This window comes from Caretta caretta, chromosome 6, assembly GCF_965140235.1.
Source record: "Caretta caretta isolate rCarCar2 chromosome 6, rCarCar1.hap1, whole genome shotgun sequence".
In the NCBI taxonomy this organism is placed as follows: domain Eukaryota; kingdom Metazoa; phylum Chordata; order Testudines; family Cheloniidae; genus Caretta; species Caretta caretta.
The window spans coordinates 91,432,731-91,458,959 of record NC_134211.1 but is presented as its reverse complement, the minus strand read 5'-3'; the positions used below and the strand labels follow the sequence as shown (position 1 = coordinate 91,458,959).

General features: G+C 47.9%; 1 protein-coding gene across 6 annotated transcripts in view; it reads right to left on the bottom strand.

The window, feature by feature from the left end:
* The window catches only part of ADCK1 (aarF domain containing kinase 1), a 135,255-nt gene that overhangs the window by 7,654 nt on the left and 101,372 nt on the right, over positions 1–26,229 (bottom strand). For all 6 annotated transcript variants that reach the window (XM_048854311.2, XM_048854312.2, XM_048854313.2 and 3 more), the window contains 4 exons: positions 21,289–21,447; positions 17,316–17,474; positions 13,544–13,660; positions 351–500 (listed from right to left, as the gene is read on the bottom strand). In XM_048854311.2, coding sequence (XP_048710268.2) covers positions 351–500; positions 13,544–13,660; positions 17,316–17,474; positions 21,289–21,447 — 585 coding nt within the window. The remainder of the gene's footprint in view (positions 1–350; positions 501–13,543; positions 13,661–17,315; positions 17,475–21,288; positions 21,448–26,229) is intronic.

Genomic DNA, 26,229 nt, shown 5'->3' with positions numbered 1-26,229 from the left:
CTGGGGCGGGAGGGCCATGTTCCCCAATGGAAATCAATCAACAGCACCAGGGCACAGAGGGGAAAACCTATCCCAACTAGTGGGCGCCTTTAACCACCTCCATGTCTGATATTTCAAGCTTCCAGGCATAAAATCCCATTAAAGGGTGATAGGAGCTATAGGAAAAATCCACAAGGAGGATCGGCACACCTGGGGTGCCTCTTTAATTCACCATGCCAATGACTGGCTGGGTGACATAGGAGGCTCTCAGCTCTATTCTGGCCTGAAGCACACAGGCATGAGTGACAGCTCCCCAAAGACAGTGCATAGCATCAGCCTGCTGGCTCCCAGCACTCTCCATGCTCACATACCTGGTAGAGCCCATGGTCCAGCAGTATAATGTGGGCCTTGCCGGTTGCTGGGCACTTCCTCACAAGCACATTGCCCGGGTGCGGGTCACAGTGTATGAATCCGTTCACAAAGATCATTTCACTGTACAGCTTCCCCAGATTGCGAGAGATCTGAAAAGAGACAGTAGGCAGTCACGGCACGGGATGGGGCTGCCAGCTACTCTACGGTCTAACAACTACGGGGAGGGGAGAGTCTGCCTGCAGCATGTATGCCAGGGACTGATGACTACAGGGAGCAGTGAGGAGCCAGCTCCTGGCACATACCCTGGGGTCTGATGGCTTGGGGCATTCAGAAATATGGGGGTATCCATCCATGGGACAAACATGGAGGGGTTTGTGGGGACAAGTGTAAAGTGATTGTCTATGGCATAACTGGAAGGAATTGGCACAAAGGCTGGCTCCATCTGGGTAGAAACAGGGGCACCCATTAGTGGAGAGGAAAGACACAGGGGCAGATGAGGAGGTATATGTTGGAGCAGCCATGGTGGAAGGTGTCTGACTGGGGCATCTGTCAAGGCAGAACTGGGCATCAAGGGACAGACACAGGGGAGGAGCATCTGTCTGGGGATGGATGGGGCAGTCTTGTCCCAGGGTGCACATCTGAGACAGACAGGGAGGCATCTTTCTCTCTGGGTGGGGTCTGCCTGGGAGAGACTGTGGCTGGTTTCTATAAAGGGAATGTCTCCCTCCCTACATTGCTCAGTCCTCCTCCCACCCCCTCCTCAGTCCAGTGCTAATCTGATTTATGATGTCTGGGAAGATGAAGTGACAGAAAGAGGCTGTTTAAATCATCCTGTCACGGCCATGTCCCCCCCATACTCTGGCCACCTTATCAGCGGGTGATTTTATCACAGTTAAAAGCCTCCTGGGAGTAAGTAAATAGCCCCCAAGCCCGGTGTCTCGCTGGGGCAGGAGCAGCGCCAGGCCCCCCAGTGCACTCGCGCAACCCCTCAATAACACATACCCGAGCCCCAACCTCACAGCTGTCCCCCACCCCGAAAGTTCCAAAGAGCCCCCCGCAGGACACCAAACGGGCAATTAAAAGGCAATCACTATAAACGATTCCTACCGCTCCCCACGCTGAATACAGTGTAACCAGCATGCTAAACCCCTCACCGCAGGCAGCCCCCCTGGAAGGAGAAAGGGATCCCAAAAAAGGGGCAACAGGGATTCAAATGCCAAACACCTGTGCACAAATAAACATCACATAGTGCTTTTCAGGGATCACTTTGTCAGCCACTGAAATGCATCCGCCTCTGGGGTGGGATGAGGCAGCTGTTTGCCAGCCACAGAGCTACAGTGCGCAGTGTCGCATTAGGACAAGAAATGAAGATCCTCATATTTTGTTGACTCTGCAGGATGACTATGGAGGATCAGAATGCCACCCAAACTGGAATTTGGAATTAAGACCCCAATTTCTATGGAAAGTTCCTGAATGACTCCCACTGGTGAGGAATCAACAACATCTTCAGCAGCACAGCTCCCCTATCACCATGCTAACGAAGTGGGGCCAGTACTGACCCCTAACATCACATGGGGGCATTATTACCAGTATTGATTGAAGGGAGAGAGCACCACCTGAATCACCAACACAACCCACTGCAACAACTAGGTGATACTTAGAGTGATCCAAGCACTGACCCAGATCAAACCTGTTTAGTTTATGAAAGCTGGTGGGATCAAAGTACAACATGCTGTGGTGTGTTAAAAGAGCCAGCTAATAACTGCACAAAAATCAGGGAAAGGCAGCACAAAAGGTCCTTCTTAATCTGTTAATTCATTTAGATGATGGGACAGAACCTACGCTGGGTTCACAGACCAGTTGGAATGGATCCGGCTTCACCTCAGATTACAGCATCAGCTTTTCAATTCAGGACAGCTGGGTTCAAATTCTGTCTTGGGTCCAAAGTGAACTAAATTTCGCTGTCTCAGATTAAACTTTGTAGATTTTGGAGGCTTGGAATAGCCAGGGTTACTGCAAGTCAGGATTGACGGGCATCGGCAAAGCTGTGCGTGAGGGCCCAGAGCTGGGATAGTTGGGTAGCCCTTTAAGTCAGGGCCCAGGGCTCAGATTCCCACTTAAGTGCTAGTACAATGCAGGGAGTGAGACAGAAAAAGGGTGTAAGTGAGAAGGACAGGAGCCCCAACCCAGTGACTGCTACCCACAAGTGAATTCCTATCCCAAACACCCATGTCCTATACCCTGTCTTCCTCTTCAAGTGCTGTGAGGACCTACAATGTGAGCAGACTAGGATTCCATCAGGAGATCCCCTGCCCGTCCTCCTGTCCCTCTACCTTCTCCCCTCAGTGCAGCCCTGAGCAGCCAATGTGGCACATCGGAGCCTTTCCCTGAGCCTGCTCTAGAGAAGCCTTTGCCCTGACAGAATGTCCAGCTGAAGTGTGAGACCAGCTGAGCTGGCAGCTGCATAGCACATCACCCCTCTTCCTGCCCTACACACTCAGGGAAGCAGGCACCTGGGACTCAGGCCACCCAGCTAGCTGCATGGAGGCCTTGCTGCAGCTAGACCCTACAACTGGAATCTCCATGGGCTTTAGAGCAAGTGATAGGAGGGTGTATGTAATGTGTCTGTGTGTGTGCACATGTGTGTCACGGGGAGCATGCGCTGCATTTCCGTGTGTGTGTTGTTCAGTAAGCATACGCACATGACTGTGAGTCTGTGCCTATTAATACAAACTACTTCCAGTGAATGTGGCTGGAATTTCAAAGGGAATTCGCTCATTTGGCCACAGTTGCCTCTTTAGTGCTCACTTTCCACCAACATCCCCATGACCAAGCTTTAGTGGCATGATCAATGGTTCACAGAAAGGGAGTCCCAGAGCGTCACAGTCTGTGCTGGGAGTGTTTGAATGCTCATCCACTTAGGGAACACAAATAACAGCATAGGATTTTACCTGACCAATCACCACAATGCAACCCATTTTGATTCTGGAATATTCACGATCAATTCACTGCATATAATTCTTTAAAAATAAAACAAAAAAACACCACTTGGAAAATCCATTGGAGGAAACTGCAATCTACCCCCTCAAGACACTCCAGTGCTGCCGGTCCTGGATAAGGTGTCCCACCCTTATCACTGCTGACCTTATCCCTCCCACACTGACCCAGCAGCAAGGTAAAAAACAGGGAATAAAATGAGATTCAACTTGGAAGAAGGCAGCTAACAGATATAGGAAAATAGCCCCTGAGAACCAGCTACTCACTGGGAGGGAGAAATCTGGCAAATTGCGAGGCTGAGAGAGCCCAACCATAGGGGTGATGGTCGACAACGAATTAGATAGCAGTTTGCAGTGATCTATGGAAGCACAGCCCAGGCATGGCATCATGGCACAGAGAGGCCACAGCATCCAGCACAGTGAGGCCCCAATCAGCACCAGGGTCTTTAGATGTTGCTGTGATACAATAATACAATAATAAATAATAATAACGTGGGCATGCCTGGAATCCTGCCTTCACTTCTGGGCACCTTATTAACAGAAAGATGTAGACAAACTGGAAGGAGCTCAGAGAACAACACGGTAAATGATTAGGGGGGAGGAGGAATACACCTAGGAGGAAAGATTAACAGAGCTAACGATGTCTAGATTGGCTAAGGGATGAAAGGGAAGGGACACAAGAACAGTCTACAAACATCTGATGGGTGTGAACACTGAGGAGGGAAAAGAGCTACTGAGGCCAGGTCTACCATAGTGAGCTTACAGTGGCACAGCTGTACCGATGCAGCTGCGCTGCTGTAAGATCTCTCGTGTAGCCGCTCTATGCCGACGGGAGAGAGCTCTCCCGTTGACATACTTAAACCACCCCCAACGAGTGGCAGTAGCTATTGTAGTAAGATGAGGCCCTGAAACATAAACCCTTATATCAGAGACCTGGTATGAGGCCTAAGGCCTGAACTAAAGTAATGGTCAAGACTTTGCTAACATAAAGCACAGTTAAGCTGTGAGCCAGAGGCAAGGCAAGGCAGCTGGCAAGGAAAGGACTGATGCAGCAAATATCTGTATATATATATATATATATATATATATATATATATATATATATATATATATATATAAGTAAATAAATAAATAAGGTACTGGACACTAGAGATACCAGAACACTCTGATACTTGCACATTCCACACACTTAACAAGGAACAAGCTGACCTACCCCAAAGACAGGGGCAAAAGGGTAAGATGAAGGATAGAGTTGTTTTGTTCAAACCAACATGTACAAGGTGAGAGGCGGCACCTTACTGTGTAGAGCGGTTGTACCTTGCTACGTAGAGGGGTTGCACCTCAGTACGTCAGGAGTGATGTGTAACTTGTTTGTACCTGTGTATAAGAATACATCCCTGGGGCGGTGTCTTTGTCCGGCCTAGGGAGCAGTGGAGTGTCCCGCCGCTGACTGAGCTGTGTCCATTGTCAGGTAGCACATATGTACAAGCAGAACTGTAGACATCTGATCCGGGGAGCTAGAGACTGTGTTTCATTTGACATTAAACCTGGCCGGGTGCCTTTGTACCTTATCAGAGTCTGTGGTCATTGGGGGTTCTCTCGGGGTCTGCTGTGTCAGCTATCTGCGCAGAGCCGGGGCAGCACACAGAGGAAACACACGCACGCAGCTGACTGTTATCAACACTGGATAGAGCAGAGCATCACACTGGTGGCGTCTGACAACACTGGTGACCCCGACCGCTGATCTGGTGAGTAAGCAAGCTGTCCGCTGTAGGAATCACAATCTAACATGACAAAAAACCATGAGCTAGGGAACCCCCTTAACTCCTCCCTGCAAATCCCCACAGAGTTTAAAAAATAGAATGGAGAAGAAACATGTAATTTGTAAGGCTAGGGCAGAGACTGTAGCCTTAAAATGTAAAATATTGCAAACTATAACCATTGCTGTTAAATGGCTAAGACAACATGCCACAAAATTGGCGGGGCAAGTAACAGTAACAAAGAAAGAGTTAAAAGAATCAAAGGATGCTACAAAGCCCTGAACTCATTGCCTGTCACAGAAGGATCCCGGGGGTGCTGGCTGATAGGACAGTGTCCTTTCCTGTCTCTCCTGCATTTGTTCCTGTCTCTTTAGATCAGGAGCAGATACTAGCTGTTTGCCGTAATTCATCTGTAATATTTGCTAATTATTTTAAGAGATGGCGACACTAACTTCTATTGATCTCATTAAAAGTAAAGGTCGTTGTGCAGCTCATTTCTCAGGGCTCAATATTACCTCCTCAGGCCAAAAGAATAGCATCGATTCTGGAACCTTAATCGAAGGTTAATTGGATTTGTGAGTGTGTTGCTTTTTTTGGTCATTTAAAAAAAAAAATCCTGCCATTGCAGAGACCCAGTTAAACTGGTGTGAAATTAGGAAAGGGCATTGGAGACGTAAAGCCCTGATCTGGAGCTGCTCAGCATCATGGCTCTGAAATGGTCCTCAGTGAGGGTTTGGGATGAGAGACCATAGGTCTTGAGCTTTCCTCTCCAACACTGAGTTGTTAAAATCAAGATACAGCATCTTTGTGTAGTACAACCTTATCATTGCACACTGACACAGTGTCACGTTGAGATAACATTGAGGAAGAAGGATGCAGTTAAGATGTAGATGTATTCAGGACTCCTGGGTTCTATTCCCAGCTCTGCCTCACTCTGTGCTTGTGAGAAAATCATTTCCCCTCTCGGTGCCTCAGTTTCCCCATCAGAATAATGGGGAGAATGATACTAATCACCTCCCTGAGCAGTTGCAAGATTAAACTCATTAGAATTTGCAAAGTGCTATGGAGCGGGGTAGGGAAGGGCATAGAGGTGTTATTTATTTATTGTATACATTTGTGCTTTAACTTTGTGACATCTGAAATGGAATCAGGGCTCACTTTCCCCTAGCTTTATATGGAGTATAGTTCTTTGAATTTAATGTAAAGTGCATCTCCGAGACTCCTTGGGAACCGATTGATGTTGATGCTTGAGATTGACTTACAGTCTGAACAGCCCTCGTCTCTGTTTTAACCATTTGCTGGGTGTCTTTGTACTGCTCAGGAGCCTGTATTGCCAGTAGCAGCTCTCGCGCTTGCTCTCTCCCCTTTCTAGTGGCTGGCACTTTTTGCACTAAGATTTAGCAGGGGCAAATTAAAATGATTTTTAAGGAAACTGCTCCCCAAACTGAAGGGTGAGGTATAAGCAGCAAAAGCAGCTGACCGCTTCAGCATTCTTTTCTGTGCTCCCTTTCTGCAAACACTCCAGCATTATGAACACACATGCTCAAGAAATGAGAGGGTCCAGCTTTGGTATACACAACGGAGGACTCCACCTCTGTGCAGGGGGCTAGCCAAGTGCACCACGGAAATCCCACTTGCGTATAAGTGACACATAGGTCTTACATTGGTACTGGGTACAGTGAGGAATCCCACCTTAAGAGAACATTTCACATTGTGTATTTTTCAGCACTCAGAAGAGTGCCAGACACTTTACAAAACAAAGAGGAAGAACCGGTCCCACCCCTGAAGAGCTTACTATTTCAGATTATTCAATGTGTGGAGACAGCAAACAGCAAGAAAGAGATGCGGTGTCGAAGAACAAAGATTATAGCAACAGGTGCATGCAGTTACTCAGCTTAGGTTTCTTAGTGGTTTGCTTTTACTTTTGATTAATATAAAATATATCATTGACTGAATGTTATCTGTAACATTCACAATCTACAGGCAGGTGGCTAGCGACAGGAGGCACACGGTACCATTTGTGTTCCCCGACTGAATGGCTTGTGTAACTAATCGTCACAGCACAAACTACAAGTTGTGAATCTCTCAGTGGAATCTACAATTGGACAGTTGAGCTGTGCTAGTTAGTTACACCAGCTACAGCTCAACCCGTGAGCTGTATGTTCATTTACAACACCTGCAACTTGCACAATCTGCTGACCAAGAGCTCTCTGGGTAAGACAGGTAACAGAACCTCCATTGGGATAAACAGGAGAAGCCCAAACAGAAAGGTTCGGATAAGAAGGACTGCAAGTTTTATGGGGACAAGTCTCTTTAAGTGAGTCGATTAACATTTGAGTGCGTGCAGCGTGGGGGCACCTGCTCCATCAGGGAGGGGGTTCTTTAGAAGGACGTATTCTAAACAGCCTCATTCTTCTTTACTTTCCTGCAGCAAACATGCCATAAGTTTCTGGATCCCTGTTTGCTCTCCCCTGTCCTGGCCCACAAATGCTCTGATCTCCTGAAACAGAGACAGTCCATTTCCAAATAGATCCCGGTCTTATCCCCACACACCCTTCCTTGCCTCTAGATTACAGCAAGCTAATTTCTCTGAGACCCATGCTCCCCTCCCACCGTCAATATCCCAGCTGTGTTCTCCTCCTCAGCTGTGCTTGCACATGAATAGGTAACTGTTCCACAGGCAGATATTTCAGTGTTTGCACTTGTCTTTAGAAATCAAAGCCTTCTCTGATTAAATGCCATTACAGTCCAGCGCTTGGACAGCTCCAGAGAGATTAATGTGCTTTTGGGCAGCTTTAATGATAATCCCGCTACAGACAGCATTAAGTAAATGTCAGTAACCTGGTTTGAAGGGAGCTTTCACCTCAGGGATCCTTTCCATTTAGAGGAGAGAGGTTCAGCTTGCTCTTCAAGGCTGCGTTACTGCATGAGAGAAATCCTGCTTGCTAAGGTCTCCTCTCCTCCCCACCCAGTTAAAAACGCTATGGAAGAAGAGTGCCTGAGAGCAAGATTTTACCCGCAGCTCCATACTATTGTTTTGTTGATAATAAAAGAGTTAATTGTTTATTTAAAACTGCACGTGTGTAAGTGAGCAGCTAAGTGGTGTCTACAGGAATCGAGATGGCCTGCGTAAATACTCTGTCCAAGCACAGAGCTGCAGTAACTGCACCGACTGACCAGGCCAACAATAGCCCATGGGTTTTTGCACCCCGCAGAGGCAGACCTTTTTTAAAACCAACCACTGGAAACATCACGACAATATCTTTGAGGCTGACACAAAGCCAGCATACTGGGAGGTTTCATCTCAACATGGCACCAACGTGCTGAGATGTGGTAACGTGGCCTTCCCAACAGTGTAAATACGGATAGTTGGGAAGAGCCAGCTCGAATTTCCAACAAGGCTCCAAATAAACCCCTCCCATCCTCCACACCACCAAAAGCTTTTGTGAATTGGAAAATGTGCAGTTAGCTTAGTCTTTATATTATTCTGTCACATCCGGGCACCAAATTGCCCCAGGGAAAGGCAATGCTTGTGGAGATTCCAGTCTGATCGGGAGCAGGAAACCCTGGAAAGCTGACAAGAATGCCTGCCCCACTCCCCCACCCGGGCTTTCCCAGACAAATTTGCAACCCCAAGCTGTTAGGATAGGAGTCAGATAAGCAGCTGGACTTTAGGAGGCTCAACTTGCACTGACTCTCCAGGCTTCCAGAGCTGAGGTGGACCCACCACCCTAGAACTTGGAGAAGCTCACTTCCAAATGTGGATCCAAATGTTGCTCTGGGCCCTATTTCTAATGGGCCAAAACCAAACCCCAGATCCAAACTCCTCAAGACTTGGGGAATGTTACAATCTGGATCAGAATGTTGTGGATCAGACTCATCTCTGCTTCTGACATTCTCCTATCATCAGGCTTTGTGCAAGGACTTTATCTCAGGGTGAAGAGAGCTGCATAAGACACATCTCCCCAAAGGAAGGGAGAAGGCACATCTGAATGGCTGACTAGGCCTTGTCTGGGAGCAGGCCAAAATCAAGCTAGTAGGTGGTCACATCTTTCTAAAGGCTATCCCTACTTATAGCATGACAATCTCCATCTCCAAAATATCAGTGGAGCTCCTTGTTGATTTGCTCTTTTGCAGCAGGAGCTCTTCTATGCTGGCCGGACCCTGACAATACAAGATATGGGGGCTCCAGCAGCAAGCAGGGAGGGAGAGGGTTGACCCCAGTCTTTAAGAAAAGTCACCAAGTGGCTGGCTCAGGGGGTTGGGCATGAAATATAGACCCTTGTTCTTCTAGGTTACCAATTCCAGTGCAGCCTCAGGGCAGAAGCAAGGAGCAGGGTGGATCAGAGGGCTCAAGAGATAATGGGATATGGAGCTGTCCGCTCTCTCTCTCTCTCTTGGTCTATGGTGTTTTTAAAGTACCTTTCACTATGGATTTTAAGTGCCAGACCTCTAGGTTGCCAGTTCAAGTCAGGCATTGGCACTCTACGTTACCAGCCCCAGCAGTGAGGCCAAACACTGAACAGGTCATGGAACGTGAACTCCCCGCTCCTCCCTAGAAGGAGTTGCTTCAGAGCAGTGGAAGGCAGAGAGGCCTTCAGTCTTCAGGCTGTCAATTTGGCACCACTCACCAGCATCGAGTTCACTCTGAAAGGAGTTTCTCTCACAGAGCGGCTTGAGTGCTGAGGAACAGGCACCCACCACAGAGATCAGTCCAACAGGAAAGGCTGGATCTCAGGGCTAACCATGCTGAAATGTTTCCTAATTATGTTTCCATGACTAGAGCTGGCTGCTCCTGTCTGGAACAAACTGGTGGCCAAGCCTGATTATGTGGTTGATCAAAGCAAGGCTGCGAAGTCCCCACTGGGTTAAGGTGAACGGAGGAGGGTGAAGGATCTGCTGGGGACCAGGCTCTTTTAGTCTCCCTTGCTTGCAAAGTCAATGAACCATCAGCGCCTTGTGAGTCACACTGGGACAGCTCTTCACAGACCAGACATTTCACAGCACTAGTCACAGATGCATTTATCTTGGTAAACACAAGGCAACTTCCCTATAGCAAAGCCTACACAAGGAAGGCAATGTGTGTGCTGTGCACACTGCTGATGAGACACATCCCCAATGCTGTGGGGTTCGGATGCAGACCTCAACCAACCTGTGATGGGGCACGTACCCCACACAGGCCCAGAAGGGGTTACCGTGAGAGGCCAATTAACATACCCGGCAGCACCTGCAAGAGAGAGGGACAGAGAAAGCTAGGCTGAACTGATAATGAAGACCAGCTGGGGAGGGGCTGGGTGGTGATTATAAAGCTGGGAAGTTTGTAATAGAAAGGGGCTGCCAGGAGAGAGTCTGCACTCACTCTTGGAGAAACAGAAGAAGTAAGAAGCCATCCAGGGAGGCAGCAAGGAGTAAACCTTGCTGTCAAACTACCGAGTTTCTGGGCAGGAACCAAGAGTAGACGGAATCCCCAAGACAGTAAGGACCACAGAGCCCAGAGACAGAGGGAAGACATGCTGTAAGGTCTTTGGACTATAGCTTGGCTGGACTCTGTTATCCTGGAAGGGGTGGACTAAAGCACTACCTGACTAGAGGGCCAAGCTGCAGGAAGAGAGACCACCACAGCGACGGCACAACCGTTGGCAGTGGGTGCCATTGGGGAGACAGCCGCTACACCATGCCTGGCCACAAGGAGGTGCACCTGCAGTGAGTGAACCCCGTGACACAGCCTAGGGATGCAAACGTGCATGGCAAGGCTAAGGGCCTGAACTGCAGCTCCCAGACGGGAGCCCTGCACTTGGGTGCAAGTGCTATTAGAGAGGTTCCACTGACTCAGCCAGCTGCATGTGCCATGCAAAGAACGTGTGTGCAAGTGAGTGAGGGTCTACGCCGTCAGCTGCCAGGGGGAGCTGGGTGAGGAAGCTCTCTGAATAAAAATGGGGGCCTGACCAGCCATTTTGCAAGGAAAATACAAAGTATTCTGCACTTGCCCTTGTCTTGTCCGACATGACAAGAAGCCTATGGCTGGGAGGGGCGTGCCTCCTCTCAAATTCAGCATCAATGTTTGCCTTGTTTTGTTCCTCGCACTTTCCCAACTGAACTCCCCAGCAGACATATTTCAGAAAGCAGCTGCCTCCCTTTATTGGGAAAGGGACAGTTGCCTCTCATTGGCTCACCTCACTACAACATAAAGGAACAGGTGAAATGCAGATCAGCTGGGAAGGGTAGGAAGACACTAGTCCTGGTCCCCACCTGCCCAGTGCTGCCCTGACAACTCTGTGTGCCTCGGTAGTCAGGGAGGTGTCTGATGCCTTCTGGGAACAGTTGAGGGGATACAGACAACTTCCTAGCCTAGAAGGGGCTAACACACACATAGTTCCCTTCCCCCAGCTGTTCTTTGGAACATCCTTAATTGACGGTGAGTGAACTCTGCCACGGATAAAAAGGGAGGGGAGGGACGAGGCGTCCAGACTTCAGAGACGAGCGGAGGGACAGATTAAGTACAATTGATTTTATGCTGTAGCTCTTTGATAGCTAGTCAACCAAGTGGTGCTTTGAGGCTCATCAATAGTGCACAGGGGAAAAGGCTGGCAGCACAGACTCAATCAACACTCACAGATTGGGAAGGGAGGGTTGACACATCATTCAATGGCTCAAAAACCTTCCCCCCGGCCTGTTCTCAGCCCTTTCAGGTGGTAATATCTTGCTTTCCTCCAGTCCCTTTCATGTCAAGGAACCCAAAATGCTTTATCAACTTCCATACATAGAAAACACTTCAAACTTCACTGAAATGCTGCCACCTCTGGGATGAAACATGGCAGCTGTTTAATAGTGTGTAGCAACATTATACAACTGTTTAGGACAGGAAGTGATGAGGAAAACTGTTCTCAGTTTCAACGACAGAGGGGACTAGAGAAGGAGATTTAGGGAAGCAGAATATAATGACGCAATTGGAATCTGAGAAGCACACCAAGGTTAACACTGTGACTCTTGCAAACTCTTTAATAACCATGATCTGCTATGACCTCTGTTCTATGGCTCTTTCAAAAGATGCTATCCAAAGCCATGCAGAGACCCCTAAAACTTGTTAGGGACTGTCAAGGTTCCTTCCCCACTCTGAACTCTAGGGTACAGATGTGGGGACCTTCATGAAAATCTCCTAAGCTTACTTTTACCGGCTTAGGTTTAAACTTCCCCAAGGTACAAACTATTTTACCTTTTGCCCTTGGACTTTCGCTGCCACCACCAAACGTCTAACACCGGTTACTGGGAACAAGTCCGTTTGGAAACATCTTTCCGGCCAAAATCCTCCCAAATCTTACACCCCCTTTCCTGGGGAAGATTTGATAAAAATCCTCACCAATTTGCATAGGTGAACACAGACCCAAACCCTTGGATCTTAAGAACAATGAAAAAAACATTCAGTTTCTTAAAAGAAGAATTTTAATAGAAGAAAGAGTAAAAAGAATCACCTTTGTAAAATCAGGATGGTAAATACATCTATCTCAAAACATAGAGAATCCCTCTAGGCAAAACCTTAAGTTACAAAAAGACACAAAAACAGGAATATCCATTCCATTCAGCACAGCTTATTTTCTCAGCCATTTAAAAAAAACAGAATCTAACGCACATCTAGTTAGATTACTTACTAAGTTCTAACACGCCATTCCTGTTCTGTCCCCAGCGAAAGCATCACAGAGAGAGAGAGAGAGAGGCTTTGTTTCTCCCTCCCCCCAGCTTTTGAAAGTATCTTGTCTCCTCATTGGTTATTTTGGTCAGGTGCCAGCGAGGTTATCCTAGCTTCTTAACCCTTTACAGGTGAAAGGGTTTTTCCTCTGGCCAGGAGGGATTTTAAAGGTGTTTACCCTTCCCTTTATATTTATGACAGGGACGTAAGCTAAATTCCAACAATGTTTCAACTTAAAGGCAAAAGTCCCACCAGCACCCCCACTTTAGAGAAGGTTAAAGTCCTGCCAAAATGCAGAAGAGAGAAGAGGAAGGATGCTGTTTTAGAAGGTGACTCTGTTTCCTAGGATAACATGAATTGCCATCATGGAACAAACCAACAGTCCGCCTATTATCTGAGCAAGATACTCACCCAGTGTCCTGTCTCCTACAACAAACCACAGCACAGACTGCAGAGAAAGATGTGAACTCCCTTTAGTCAATCCATACTACTCTGCAATCCTACAGGGTAGATGGGTTGGGGGGAACCTTTCTGATCCCAGCAAGTGGTCATCTCTTATGCCCTGAAGCACAAGAATTGAGAGTTCTCTCTCAGATGTGCCACCGCAGATGCTGTTCTATTTATGTGCGTGTCATCCCTTTTTGGTTCTTCATGGACGATCAGCCTCAGCGATACCACGTCTAATAACATCACCATTTCCATCTCTATGCAACACCCTCAGCATCTGACCTCAGAGATGGGTGACAATTTACCTCATTGACGTCGATGCTGTTCCTCTCCATATAGGCCCTGTCATTCACCTGCCCACCTTCCACAAACTCCATGAGAAGGACGCGCCTGGTAGACAGCTCCCAGTAGATCCTAGGGACCTGGAATGGGACAATGGAACGTTCGGCCAAATCATGGGACAGCAACAGCAAGGGAATCATGCACCAGTGAGGAAAAGAGGAAGGAAGAAAGGAACTTTATAGTGGAGGTGAAAAGGGACCCATGTTCTCTCCCTACATGCAATAAGGGATGCCAACACATCCACCCACATGGGTGCTTTTCCTTGGTTACTTTAACTGCATTTAATGCTGATGAAAAGCACTGGAGACCACAGGCCTCTCCCCTCAGCACAGTGAGTGTGGGCAGAGACAACGCACCTAGACATAATACCAGGCACTTTAAAACCACAACGGTCTCAGCAACTCCATCTCCTGTCCACATATAAGGCCTGACTCTCCAAGGCACTGAGCACTTGCGACATCCACTGTTGTTCGTCGGTGTTGTTAGACGATCAGCCCTTCTAAGGGTCAGACATTTAACTATTACCTGTTGCATGCGTCTGAATCACACTGTCAGTTCCTCCAGGCAAGAACCCCAGTTCTTATTTGTTGGGCACAGTGCACACTTACACAGCTCTATAAATGATAAGTAATCATCATTAGTCTCTCGACGGTGCCCTTTGGAACATCAATGGACCCAGGCAGACAAGCGCCATGCACTTCAGGCTGTCAGCAATTGAAACGGGAGAAAAATTAAGCCTCACAAATAAGGGGTTTGTCACGGAAACACTGGGAGACCCGTAGGCATCTCATTGCACACGTGACATTGTCACACAACCGCAAAAACGTCACAGTGCTTTCTGCTCAAGCTGCGGTAAATCGGGCTGAGTGAGGTACAAAGAGGTGAAGTAACTGGCCCCAGTGTTACACGGAGACTCGGCATAACTGGAGTCCTAAACCAGCTTGGCTCCTTTTCCATAAGCACCAGCTTGCATCTCCTACCACGTTCTGTGCAGGCTGAGACTCCTGCTGTCGCCGAGCGAGCCAGATTGCCAATGCTCCCACTGGAAAGAGCTTCACCTCACGGCACCCTCCAGTAGCAGGGCTAAGTGGGAGCCACCTTAGCTGAATGGATACTCTACACTACGGAGTGGGCCCACTACCGTCCACAGCAAGGGTCCATGACCCTGAGGCAAGCCTGGGAGAGGGAAGCAGTGCTGCCCACCTAGTATGACTGAGGCCAGGGGAACCAGCCATGCCACTGTAGCTCATCACAACCCCTAAGCTGACTGCATTTGTTTTATAACTTCAGTTCTGAGGGGCAGTGGTTAGTGAAAGTGCCTCCAACCTCATCTGCTGCCCTCTAGAACTCCAGTTCTTGTTCTCCTCACAGGTCCATGAATACTCGTCACTCCTGACCTGCAGCCTTCCCTGCTATTCCAGTCCTATGCCCACCACACCTCAATCCTGTCCCCTAGCAGCCCCTGCTATTCTGTCCCGGGTCCCTTTCAGCCAGCTCTTCCAGGGCCCCTCAGTCCTGCTGTGCAATGCTCCCTACAGCCATCATGTGTTGGCTGCCTGGGATTTGAAGCCATATGTCCAACATGAAAGACAAGGGCACTTACACTCAGTCTCCCCTAGATCCATCCCATCTGGACTTTGATTATTTTGAAACTTGTCAGGAAGTTAAAAGCCCCACAGCCACTGGACACAGACTCCAAAATTAACAGGTTCCCAAGCTCCTGCAGTTACCTGCAGCACTAGCTCCTAAACACACTGATCCCAATGGCCTTAGAGGATTTCAATTCCAAGCTGACACTCATCCCCATCTTGAGATTTACAGTGGAGGGTTATAAGGGTTACTAAGCCCCATACAAGCATTTGGAGATGTGAGACAAACATTTTGGGGATTCTTGAATTACTCACAGATGTTTGGCTATAATGCCAGTGCATGGAAACAATTTATCTCTGGCTTTAAAAGCTCAACTGGGTTCACAGCAAAAATCCACTCCCTAGCTTAGTTGTGTGTTAAGGAAAATTAATGATACAGGAGCCCAAATCTCCTGTTGCCTACGTGTTGATGAACACATCTCAGAATCGGCAGGTCAGATGGGAGAATCCATTATTTAGCCATCTTGCCATCTGTTATTGTTACCTGTATAAATATCCTGACAGTTCTTTAAACCATGAGGACCTGATTGGCCATGTCCATGGGGATTTACTCCATAATATCCTACTTACACAGCGATGGACACAGCTCTCCAAGATGCATCACTTTTGATAAGCATCTCCTCAGCAGAATTGTTGGTCCTTGGTCTCCTGCCACCCCAATGTCCTACTGGGTTGTAACTGTGTCTAGGGAAAAGCAGTCACATGATGCCACTGAGCTCCAAAAGGATCGTCTCATGTCCACAGCCAGGATATGAGGAATGGCAGGACAGGCAGGAGGGATGAGGGAAGCAACACCCTGCAAAATCTGATGAAAACTCACATGGTCTTGGGCATCTGTCACTTCCACCAGGAAGTGAAAGGCAAAGGGAGAGAATTGTGCTGATGCATGCGTGCATGTGTGCTTGTGTCATGTGAGTGCATTTGTTCGTACGTGTGTGTGTGTGCGCAAATGCATTTGCATGCCAGTGTCTGAGTGTGCATATGAAAAGGTGTGTTTGTATGCACATGTGGAAGCATGAGGATGGGCGTTGTGCATGCGCATTTCAGTGTGCGTATGTGGGGTGAATTTGTGCACACCCTGAACATTTCAGTGGGGAACCTGTGGGCGTACGCACATACACACATGGCTGTCTATATGGTGATGAGCATGAGAGGACTACGTAAATATGCATGTGGGCAGATAAGTGTGGTGGTTTTTGAGGAGACAGATGTGTGTGTTGCTGTAGCTGTGCATCAGTACATAGGGTGGACACAGTGTGTGCATAAGGGAGTTGTGTGTTTGGCTATGGATGTGCACACCTGGAGAGGGGTTCTGTACGTACACTGGGTGATGAGGGTGTCTGTGTGCAGTGGGGGTGGACTCAAGGGGAAGTGTCCTTCCTCCCACTGCAATATGCATGGGCTCTCTCGCTCAGCATACCTGTCCCAACCTGACCTCATTAGTTACAGCCCAGCTCTTCTGTTTGAACTCCATTTCTAGCCCTTGCTTCAGAGGAAACCCAGGAAAGGTGCCATCGGATGGCCCAGCAGCTAATGGCAAATTCACAGCGCTCATGACGAGGCGAAGAATTGATGGAATCAATCTCCCTGGCCCAGGAGGTGACAATCTAACCCAGATGTGAGCAGGGCTGGCTGGCTCAGAGACGATGAGTCACAGGGTACAGGGACTTTCATCCCTAAATCCAAATTTTGAACCAGCCCAGCGTGGTAGTGACAGAAAGCTGTTACCATCTGCCAGGTCTTCAGTGGCCTGCAGTATGAAAACGAGTTGGCGAGTCTCAGCTCAGTTCCTAGCTGGTCTCAGCGGAGAAGCCCAGCACCAACTGGGCCATGGGAACTGAACTCCCCTCTCACTCCACCTCATTCCTCCAGTCACGGATGAGGCACATTGATGGGCCTGATCGGGCCGTCAGTCTCCAGCACTGGTGATCCACCACTATCACCAGCATTACATTCACTTCAAAACAGAAGATTGTTGCTATACATCATTGTCCTCCCGCAGTGAGCTGATGTGCCATCCCTGACTCCTGCCTGCGCATGCACATAAATTAGCACATACACGTGTGACATGCACACGCTCTCCTACCTTCAGGAAATCAAAGTCCTTGAGCATGTGGGCCACCTTTTCAGCATTCCTCCCCTCATTGAGGAAATCCAACTCCAGGGGCAAATTCTTCTTAGCTTCATCCACCAGCCACATGAACTCAAAGTCTGGGAAGATCTGCTTCACGGTCAGCAGGAGAATCTGAAATCAAGAAAGTGACGGACCAGCTGCACCACTGCTCCCGAGCTGCTCAGCAGGCAGCATTACAGGACCCGGCAGCAATACACAGCTCCCAGCACCCAGAGCTGCACCTGGCTGCTTTCCTCTCCAGTCAGGAGCCCCTTGCTCTTAACTGAGGCTGAGTACAGCTCCCACCTTCAGTGCTCCAAACCTGGCAAGGGAGAGAACGAGTCACAGGAAGTGCCTGTCCCCTACCTACCCCTGTTGTCACAGGGCAAACCTGCTTTGTCCCACATTGCCTGAGGACCAAAAAACCAAACCGCTCCAAATACCTCTGGGGCTAATGCACTGTCATGGTGCAACAGGGCAATGCAATGGCCTTCTCCTGGAAGACAAGGTCTGGTCTGCTGCACCCGCACTAGCTGTGACCAACATGCCTGCTGAGCTGTTAAATGGTAGGAAAGCCACCCAAGGGAAGCAGTAGGAGCCCCACTGCATGGTGCGTTTAAAACTAGACAAGGCAAAGCCCTGGAGGATAGGCTGTATGGTGTGATCACTCTGGTCCCTGAAGGGGTCAGACTAAGTGACCCATAAGGTCTTTTTTGAATGTCTGATTCCTGTGATTTGATGAATCACTGTTCAGTTTCATTTAATGGCCTTCAGCTAATGTGAAATAGGAACATCTAAAATAAGGCCTGTCACCTTTACGTTACTCCTTACGCTGCTAAGCAAGAACTTCGCGGACACAGGAAAATGCCACTGGGCAGTTCAGAAATGAAGGCCAATTTTCTTTACAGATAGAAGGCTGCAGCCCTTGCAAAAACACTCCCTTCGAGGGTCAGAGCCCACCCTCAGCTGTCCTGGGGTTTTGACTTATTAACCTGTCAGACTGAAATTGGCAATGCTGCCTAAGGGATCTGGATACCCAGTTCCCATTAAAATGAATAGTTACTGGGCAGTCAGACTCCTTAGGCGACTTTGCAAATCTTAACTTAAATGTTTAATGGACATTTCTGTTTACACAAATACTTAATAAAGTACAAGACCAGAAAGAGGAAATCTAGGGGGGCAAGTGATGGACAGTCCTTCCTAGAGGAAATAGAGGATGGCCCAGCAAGATGGTTCTTCAAATGCAAGAGACTGCATTTGGTGGCATAATCCTAGTTATAAAATGTTCTAGCAAAAAATTCCTGTGTTCAGTTAAGGGACACAGTCAGCATAAAACTCAAGTAAAGCTGTGTAAATTGCTGCAGCTCTACTGATTTCAGTAGCCAACTGACAGCAGCTGAGGATCTGGACCCATATCTTTAAAAAAAAAAAATTCAGTTTGTTATTAAAGCCATCTGAGAGTCCTAAAATGAAAAGACTTTTTAAAAAGTAATTCACTTTGCATGGTTTATACCATCTGTTTTGTTCTTCACTAAGCCAGGAAAATGAAAATAGACCCGTCTGTGTGTGAATCTAGACTGTTTCACTTCCTGGCTCAACACTGTGAGTTAGGGTTTCCTGCACTGCAGTGGGAATGTTTGCAACACACAGAAAGGCAGATACCATTGAAATGTAAAACAAAAATAAATTAATGAACCATTTCTGCTCCTGTTCAGCTGTGTGAAACCATTTATTCACACCCCCCTCCAACTTCTCTTATCTAAATGTCAGTCCTAAACTCAGTCTACGGTGTCCTTTTAAAAATGTAATCACTGGGTTTCAGATCTTATTGAATGATTTTCTCCCATTATGTCTGGGGGCATAAATTCTCTCAAAGTTATGTCACCCAAATGAAATGTAACCAGTGATCTCCGTGTACATCTGCACAAAAACTTTCCAGGGCTGCAGGATTACTGCACTGATGCTTGTGAGCCGAACATTTATACGCTGTTTTCTGCTTTTTAAAATAATGATTCAAGTCGATTTAATGACTTTAAAATTAACAAGGACATACTTAATAACAATTTGTCTGGCCCTTTTCAAGAGCTGTCTAGAATACAGTCCTGGAATAAGGTGGATGTAGGGAGAGTTGAGTGGGATCTCCCTCTGGATTTATCAGATGCTGTCCTGATTTTTAAAGAGTCAGCAATGATGCTATGGAACCCGCAAATAAAGGCAGTGAAATTGTAAATTTTCCATCCAGCTTTTCTGATTCTCTCTCATCACTCTCTGTAGGAGACTGTATCAATCAGTATTTAAATGGTCCTAAATGCGACCTCCTATCTAGTTGCAAAGTATGTGTAATTCTTAAAGGGCCAGATGCTCAGATGATGTAAATCAGCATGAATCTAAACAGAGTCTGAAAAAACCCATGGCAAAGGCCAGGCACATGCACACAACCCTACAATAACAGCAAGCCAACGTGTGCAGCTCAGCACTTACAAGAAACCTTTCAAAAACAAGACAATATATGCCGGGAGCATTCATGAGCAACTGTACAGTAACAAGCACCAGCACTCACAAGTGACCCTACAGTAATGTGAGTGCATACGTAACAGACGCTTGCTGGCATCCCTACTGGGACAAACCAGAGTATGTGAACAGGAAGGAGAATAATACATTTCAGGAAGGAAATAGATTTTTTTAGTTTCAAGCTTTCCAAAACAGAGAAGAAAGAGTCATAAATGTATTTATTTAAATGTCTCCTAATAGTACAACAGGCAAAAAGAAATCCAATCCAGCACGTCACAGCTACACACTGGGGAATGTGCTGGTAACTGCCTATGTTAATAGAGAGAATGTGCCGCTGGGTATATCTACACAGCCCGCTGGCCCAGACTTCACAGCCCAAGCCGCAACTTCAAAGCACTGTCTACACAGCTATTTTTAGGGCCCTAGCGTGAGCCCCATTAATCCAAGTCTGTCCACCCAAGCTGGGAGGCTCACTCCCATGGGCTGTGTAGACCTACTTGAGGGTCTGGACCCTGGATCCTTCACACACAATTTCCTCTTGTCCCGATCTCACACTTTGTCATCTTTCTTGTTCTTCCTCCTGCCCTGACTCTACTCAGCCTCTTCCATGTGGTCCTGGACTTAAGCGAAGCATGCCATGGTCATCCTGGTAGCCTCTATATAACTCACACGCAAAGTGCAGAAGAGATCTCGTCAGAGTGACTGATGCAATCAGAAATATCAGTCAAAGGGAATAATTTTTTCATTGTAACTCTTACAGCCCTGACTGCAAGGAAACCTGCAGGCTGAGCAGGTCTGACCATGCCAGGGGCACATTCCTCCTCCTCTTCGCTATTGCAACTCTCTGCTCCTCAGCCTGCCCAGGTCCTGCTCTCTGGACCCCTGAATGTGCAGGATGCCACTGCCCACTTTCTCAGAAGCACAGGAGAACACAACCTCTTCATCCCCATAATCAGACAACTCTAGTTACTCCCCATGCATTTCAGAATCCAGTCAGAAAATGCCCTCTTTGGGCCAGATCCCAAAGTTAACTGGAGTTGGGCCAGTGTAAGGATTTCAGGACTTGGCCTCTTGTTTCTGAAACCTCCATGGACTTACTCAGGTCTTTCTCACAGACCTTTTCGCTCTCTTCTTTTTCCCCTCCCCCCAGCTCCCTTTCTCCCCATCTGCTCATCCAGCACTAGACTCCAATCCCTCCATCCACACAATCTCATCCCTGACAGTGCAGCCCTCACTGATTTTGTGTTTTATTTTTGTAAGGCTCTAACCACATTATTTATCTTTGTAGAGCGTTTTGGGATACAGGGCGCAGGTCATTATGCTCATAACCCCATAGAGATCAGTGGTATCTGCCACCTGGGTGAATCTGGCCCATCAAGGGCCACCTAGAGTGAATTTGGCCCAGCATGTTTGCACGGAAGGTGCTCTGGCTTACCTCCATCAACAAAATGTCCTTGGCGCTTTGAGCCTGAACTTTCGGGTGCTGGACTTTCACTGCCACTGTCCTCCCATCCTGCAGCACCGCCTTGTGGACCTGGGCCAGGGATGCTGCTCCCAGGGGAGTGTCCTCAAAACTCACAAAGAGCTCTTTGATCTGCCAGGAGAAGAGGAAGAGAAGTGAGCACACTTGCAAGGATTAACAGAGCCAGTCCCACAGGGAAACCTCCTAGAGACTGAAACCCTACATCCACAGACCAGGTACAGCATGGGTCGTGGCTCTGCCGCTTATCCCTTCCATTCCACCCCTGTTCCTCATCCCTGACCTGATGGGGCCCCTCTAGAGCCTAGTCAGTACTTGACACCATTGTGGTGACTGCCAACAAGAAAGTGGGGGCTGCGACTGTGATGCTGCCAATTGTGAGCAGAACACCTGTGTCACTAGGCACTGGACAGAGACCCAGCAGTTCCTTCACACAAGATATTTAACAGCCAGCAGGTGGCAACGACTTTCAGTCACTGCTGATGCTAACCCCAAGCTGTTTGTGTGCAGAATGGGGTGATTACAGTGGGCACCGGGCAGGAGTTGCCTATGCTGGGTGAGGGGCCAAACTGTCTGTCCCTTTACACAGAATTCCATATTTTTATTTAACATTACACTACATGGCACATCATAAGATCCTGAATACCTTGGTGGCACTTACATTCTAGAAGGGATATCAGAAGACTACCATGTGCTTTGTTAACGCCAGCTATGTCACCATGCATTATTAATTTGTGGCTGGCGGCTAGCTTGGCTGTTGGGTTACTGAACTATTGTTTGCCCTTCCATAGATCTGGGTTTCAAATATTTTTAGGCCACAGGTAGCTCTCCAAGGGGCATTTTCTCAGTCCCAAAATTCAGATGATTGACAGTCTCAGGAAAGGCCCAGGACAGGATAGCAGGGCATGTGGTGGGACAGACGAGATGTGTCTCAGCAGCACTATGCGTGAGAGGCCCAGCATTGGAATAGCCAGGTGGGTTGTGGGTCAGGAGTAATCCTGATCAAGTCTCTGGGTATAGGGAACCCAGGTTTGGAGCAGCTCTGGGATGGTGTCTCAGTTCAGGACAGAGATGCATCAGCAGAGCTGGGTGGGGGGTGCTTGCCCAACCTCTTTTTCCACTGTGCTTGGCTCGCACTAATGTGAACAGTGGAGAAGCACATAATTTATGGGGAGCGAGGGGGGAAACTGAGTGCCCCTGCATTTTTATCCCCTGCTGTCATAAATATAAAGGGAAAGGTAAACCCCTTTAAAATCCCTCCTGGCCAGAGGAAAAATCCTCTCACCTGTAAAGGGTTAAGAAGCTAAAGGTAACCTCGCTGGCACCTGACCAAAATGACCAATGAGGAGACAAGATACTTTCAAAAGCTGGGAGGAGGGAGAGAAACAAAGGGTCTGTGTCTGTCGGTATGCTGCTTTTGTCGGGGACAGAACAGGAATGGAGTCTTAGAACTTTTAGTAAGTAATCTAGTTAGGTATGTGTTAGATTACGGTTTCTTTAAATGGCTGAGAAAAGAGCTGTGCTGAATAGAATGACTATTCCTGTCTGTGTGTCTTTTTTGTAACTTAAGGTTTTGCCTAGAGGGATTCTCTATGTTTTGAATCTAATTACCCTGTAAGGTATCTACCACCCTGATTTTACAGAGGTGATTCCATTACTTCTATTAAAAGTCTTCTTGTAAGAAAACTGAATGTTTTTTCATTGTTCTAAGATCCAAGGGTTTGGGTCTGTGGTCACCTATGCAAATTGGTGAGGATTTTTACTAAACCTTCCCCAGGAAGTGGGGTGCAAGGGTTGGGAGGATTTCGGGGGGAAAGATGTGTCCAAACTACGTTTCCCAATAAACCCAGATAAAAGTTTGGTGGTGGCAGTAGAAATCCCAGGGCAAAGGGTAAAATTCATTTGTACCTTGGGGAAGTTTTAACCTAAGCTGGTAAAAGTAAGCTTAGGAGGTTTTCATGCAGGTCCCCACATCTGTACCCTAGAGTTCAGAGTGGCGAAGGAACCTTGACATGGTGGCAGAGTGGTGGGATTAACCTGAAATCCTTTTGAGATCAATTTGAGATTTTTTGAACCAGAAAAACAGATTTTAAAAAGGACATATTTTTTTTTCCTTTGGAGCTGCTGGAAAGGAGGTCCAACTGAAAGCAGCTAGTTTTTTCTCTGCTTTGGTGCCAGAGCAGAGAGAAAAGGGGATTATCTTCGTGAATTGCAGGTTTTCTTTGCCTGGAGGCAGAGTAGTTAACCTCCTGCAGGGAAATTCACAGTCTTCGCAAACCAGAGTTTTTTTTTCTTTTTCCCTAAAAGTAAATAGGGGGGTGTTCTACCCATTTGCCTGTAGACAAAAGTGGCAGGGTTGTTTTTTTTTTTTACGATTTTGGGGTTTTTTTACAAGGAGCACAGGTTTGAAAAGGATTTTTTTTTTCCTTTGGGCTGCTGGTAAGCAGGTTTCCAAGTAGTTGGAGGTTTTTTGCTTTGATTTGGGGCCAGAGCAGAGACAAAGGGAATTGTCTTTTTCTGTAGGCTGACAATCACTATCAGAGAATAGGTATCCTATTCCAGCACAGCAAAATTTTACAGCCAAGTTTTGTTTGTTTATTTCTAAACCTCGGGTGTAAAGTTAGTTAAAAACAGAGAGGTTAGGATGACAGAATCCACGGCTCAACAAAAGCTGGAATTAGCCAGATTTCAGGCTGAAGAAAAACAAATGGAACATGAAAGACAGATAGAACTCATGCAGCTGGAGAAGGAGGTACAGGAGGCTGCCCACAGGAGGGAAATGGAGGCAAGGAAGCATGTGTAGGAGGAGAAGGAAAAAGAGAGGAAGCATGTGGAGGAGGAGAAGGAAAAAGAGAGGAAGCATGAACTGGAGATGGAGAAGGTAAAGGCTCAGCAGAATATACCAACAAACCCTAGCAATCCTTCTCCAGGTACCACTTCCCATCCCAGAAAGTTCCCCACCTACAAGGCAGGCGATGATACGATGAGGCAGGCGATGATACTTAGAAAACTTCGAAAGGGCCTGCCTTGGCTACAGCATCTCTACCGACCAATACATGGTAGAGCAGTGGACCCTTAGCTGAGGTGGCGGCTGAAATGCCTAAAGAACACATGAACAAGTATGAACTGTTTAAATACAAGGCAAGAGTCAGAATGGGAATAACACCCGAGCATTCTCGTCGGAAGTTCAGAGCCCTAAGGTGGAAACCAGACGTGTCATTTACCCGACATGCCTACCGCATTATGAAACATTGGGATGCCTGGATATCAGGAGCAAGTGTTGAATTTCCAGTAAATTTGCCCTTCCTAATGCAAATAAAACAATTCTTAGAGGGTGTTCCTGAGGAAATAGAAAGATACATCCTAGATGGGAAGCCCAAAACTGTAATCGAAGCAGGAGAGATAGGAGCCAGATGGGTGGAGGTGGCCGAGAAGAAGAAAACTGGTCGCAGTTGGAGCGGAGACCAGAAGGGACCACCCCAGACCACATCCTATTACCAGGGGCCGCCCAAGGCCCCACCTACCTCCCAAAGAACCCTCCAGACACCTTATCGTCCCACCACCCCGTTCTCCAGCAAACCACCTCGCCCCAGTGACCCGTCAGCTGGACGATGTTTTAAATGTAACGAGCCGGGGCATGTAAAGGCCAATTGCCCTAAGAACCCCAACAGATCACAGTTCATTGCACGGGAATCACACGAAAGATCCGCAGGCCCAGATACCTCCCAGATACCCTTGGAGCGGAGGGAAACTGTGAGTGTGGGCAGGAAGAAGGTCACCGCGTGGAGGGACACCGGAGCACAAGTGTCAGCTATCCATGCTTCCTTAGTGGACCCCAATTTACTCAACCCAGAGATCCAAGTGACGATTCAACCCTTCAAGTCCAACTCTTTCAATTTGCCTACAGCCAAGTTGCCTGTCCAGTACCAGGGCTGGTCAGGAACGTGGACTTTTGCAGCCTATGATGATTATCCCATCCCCATGCTGTTGGATGAAGACTTGGCCAATCATGTGAAGCTAGCCAAGAGGGTGGGAATGGTCAGCCGCAGCCAGCGGCTAAACAAGCCGTGAGGCCTAGCTCTGTTCCGGAAACTTCTATCAGGACCCGGTCAGAGGTGATGGACCCGGACGCCAGGCCAATGTCTGCAATAGCAGTAGTAGATCCAGTCCCAGAGACCCAGACAGAACCAGTCCCAGAACCGGAACCAGCCGAACAACCAGCACCAGACCCATTGCCAGCACTGAATCCAGTATTTGCAACCTCAACACCAGAGGGCCACACCGAACCTGAACCGGCAGCAGCCCATAACCCTACACAAGAGGCTCAGCCAGAGCCTGAACCCCAACATAGTGTCCCAGTGGAGAGCGTTTCACAGTCAACGAAAACAGCCCCATCCCCTACATCGCTTCCAGAGGGACCAAGCATAGGTCCACAATCCCATGAGGAACTGATGTCTCCAGCATCAAGGGAACAGTTCCAGACCGAACAGGAAGCAGATGAAAGCCTCCAGAGAGCTTGGACGGCGGCACGGAGCAACCCACCGCCTCTCAGCTCTTCTAATCGATCCAGGTTTGTTGTAGAAAGAGGACTTTTATACAAGGAAACTCTTTCTGGTGGACACCAGGAAGACTGGCATCCTCAGAGACAGTTGGTAGTTCCAACTAAACACCGGGCCAAGCTCTTGAGCTTAGCCCACGATCACCCTAGTGGCCATGCTGGGGTGAACAGGACCAAAGACCGTTTGGGGGGGGTCATTCCACTGGGAGGGAATGGGCAAGGATGTTTCTACCTATGTCCGGTCTTGTGAAGTATGCCAAAGAGTGGGAAAACCCCAAGACCAGGTCAAAGCCCCTCTCCAGCCACTCCCCATCATTGAAGTTCCATTTCAGTGAGTA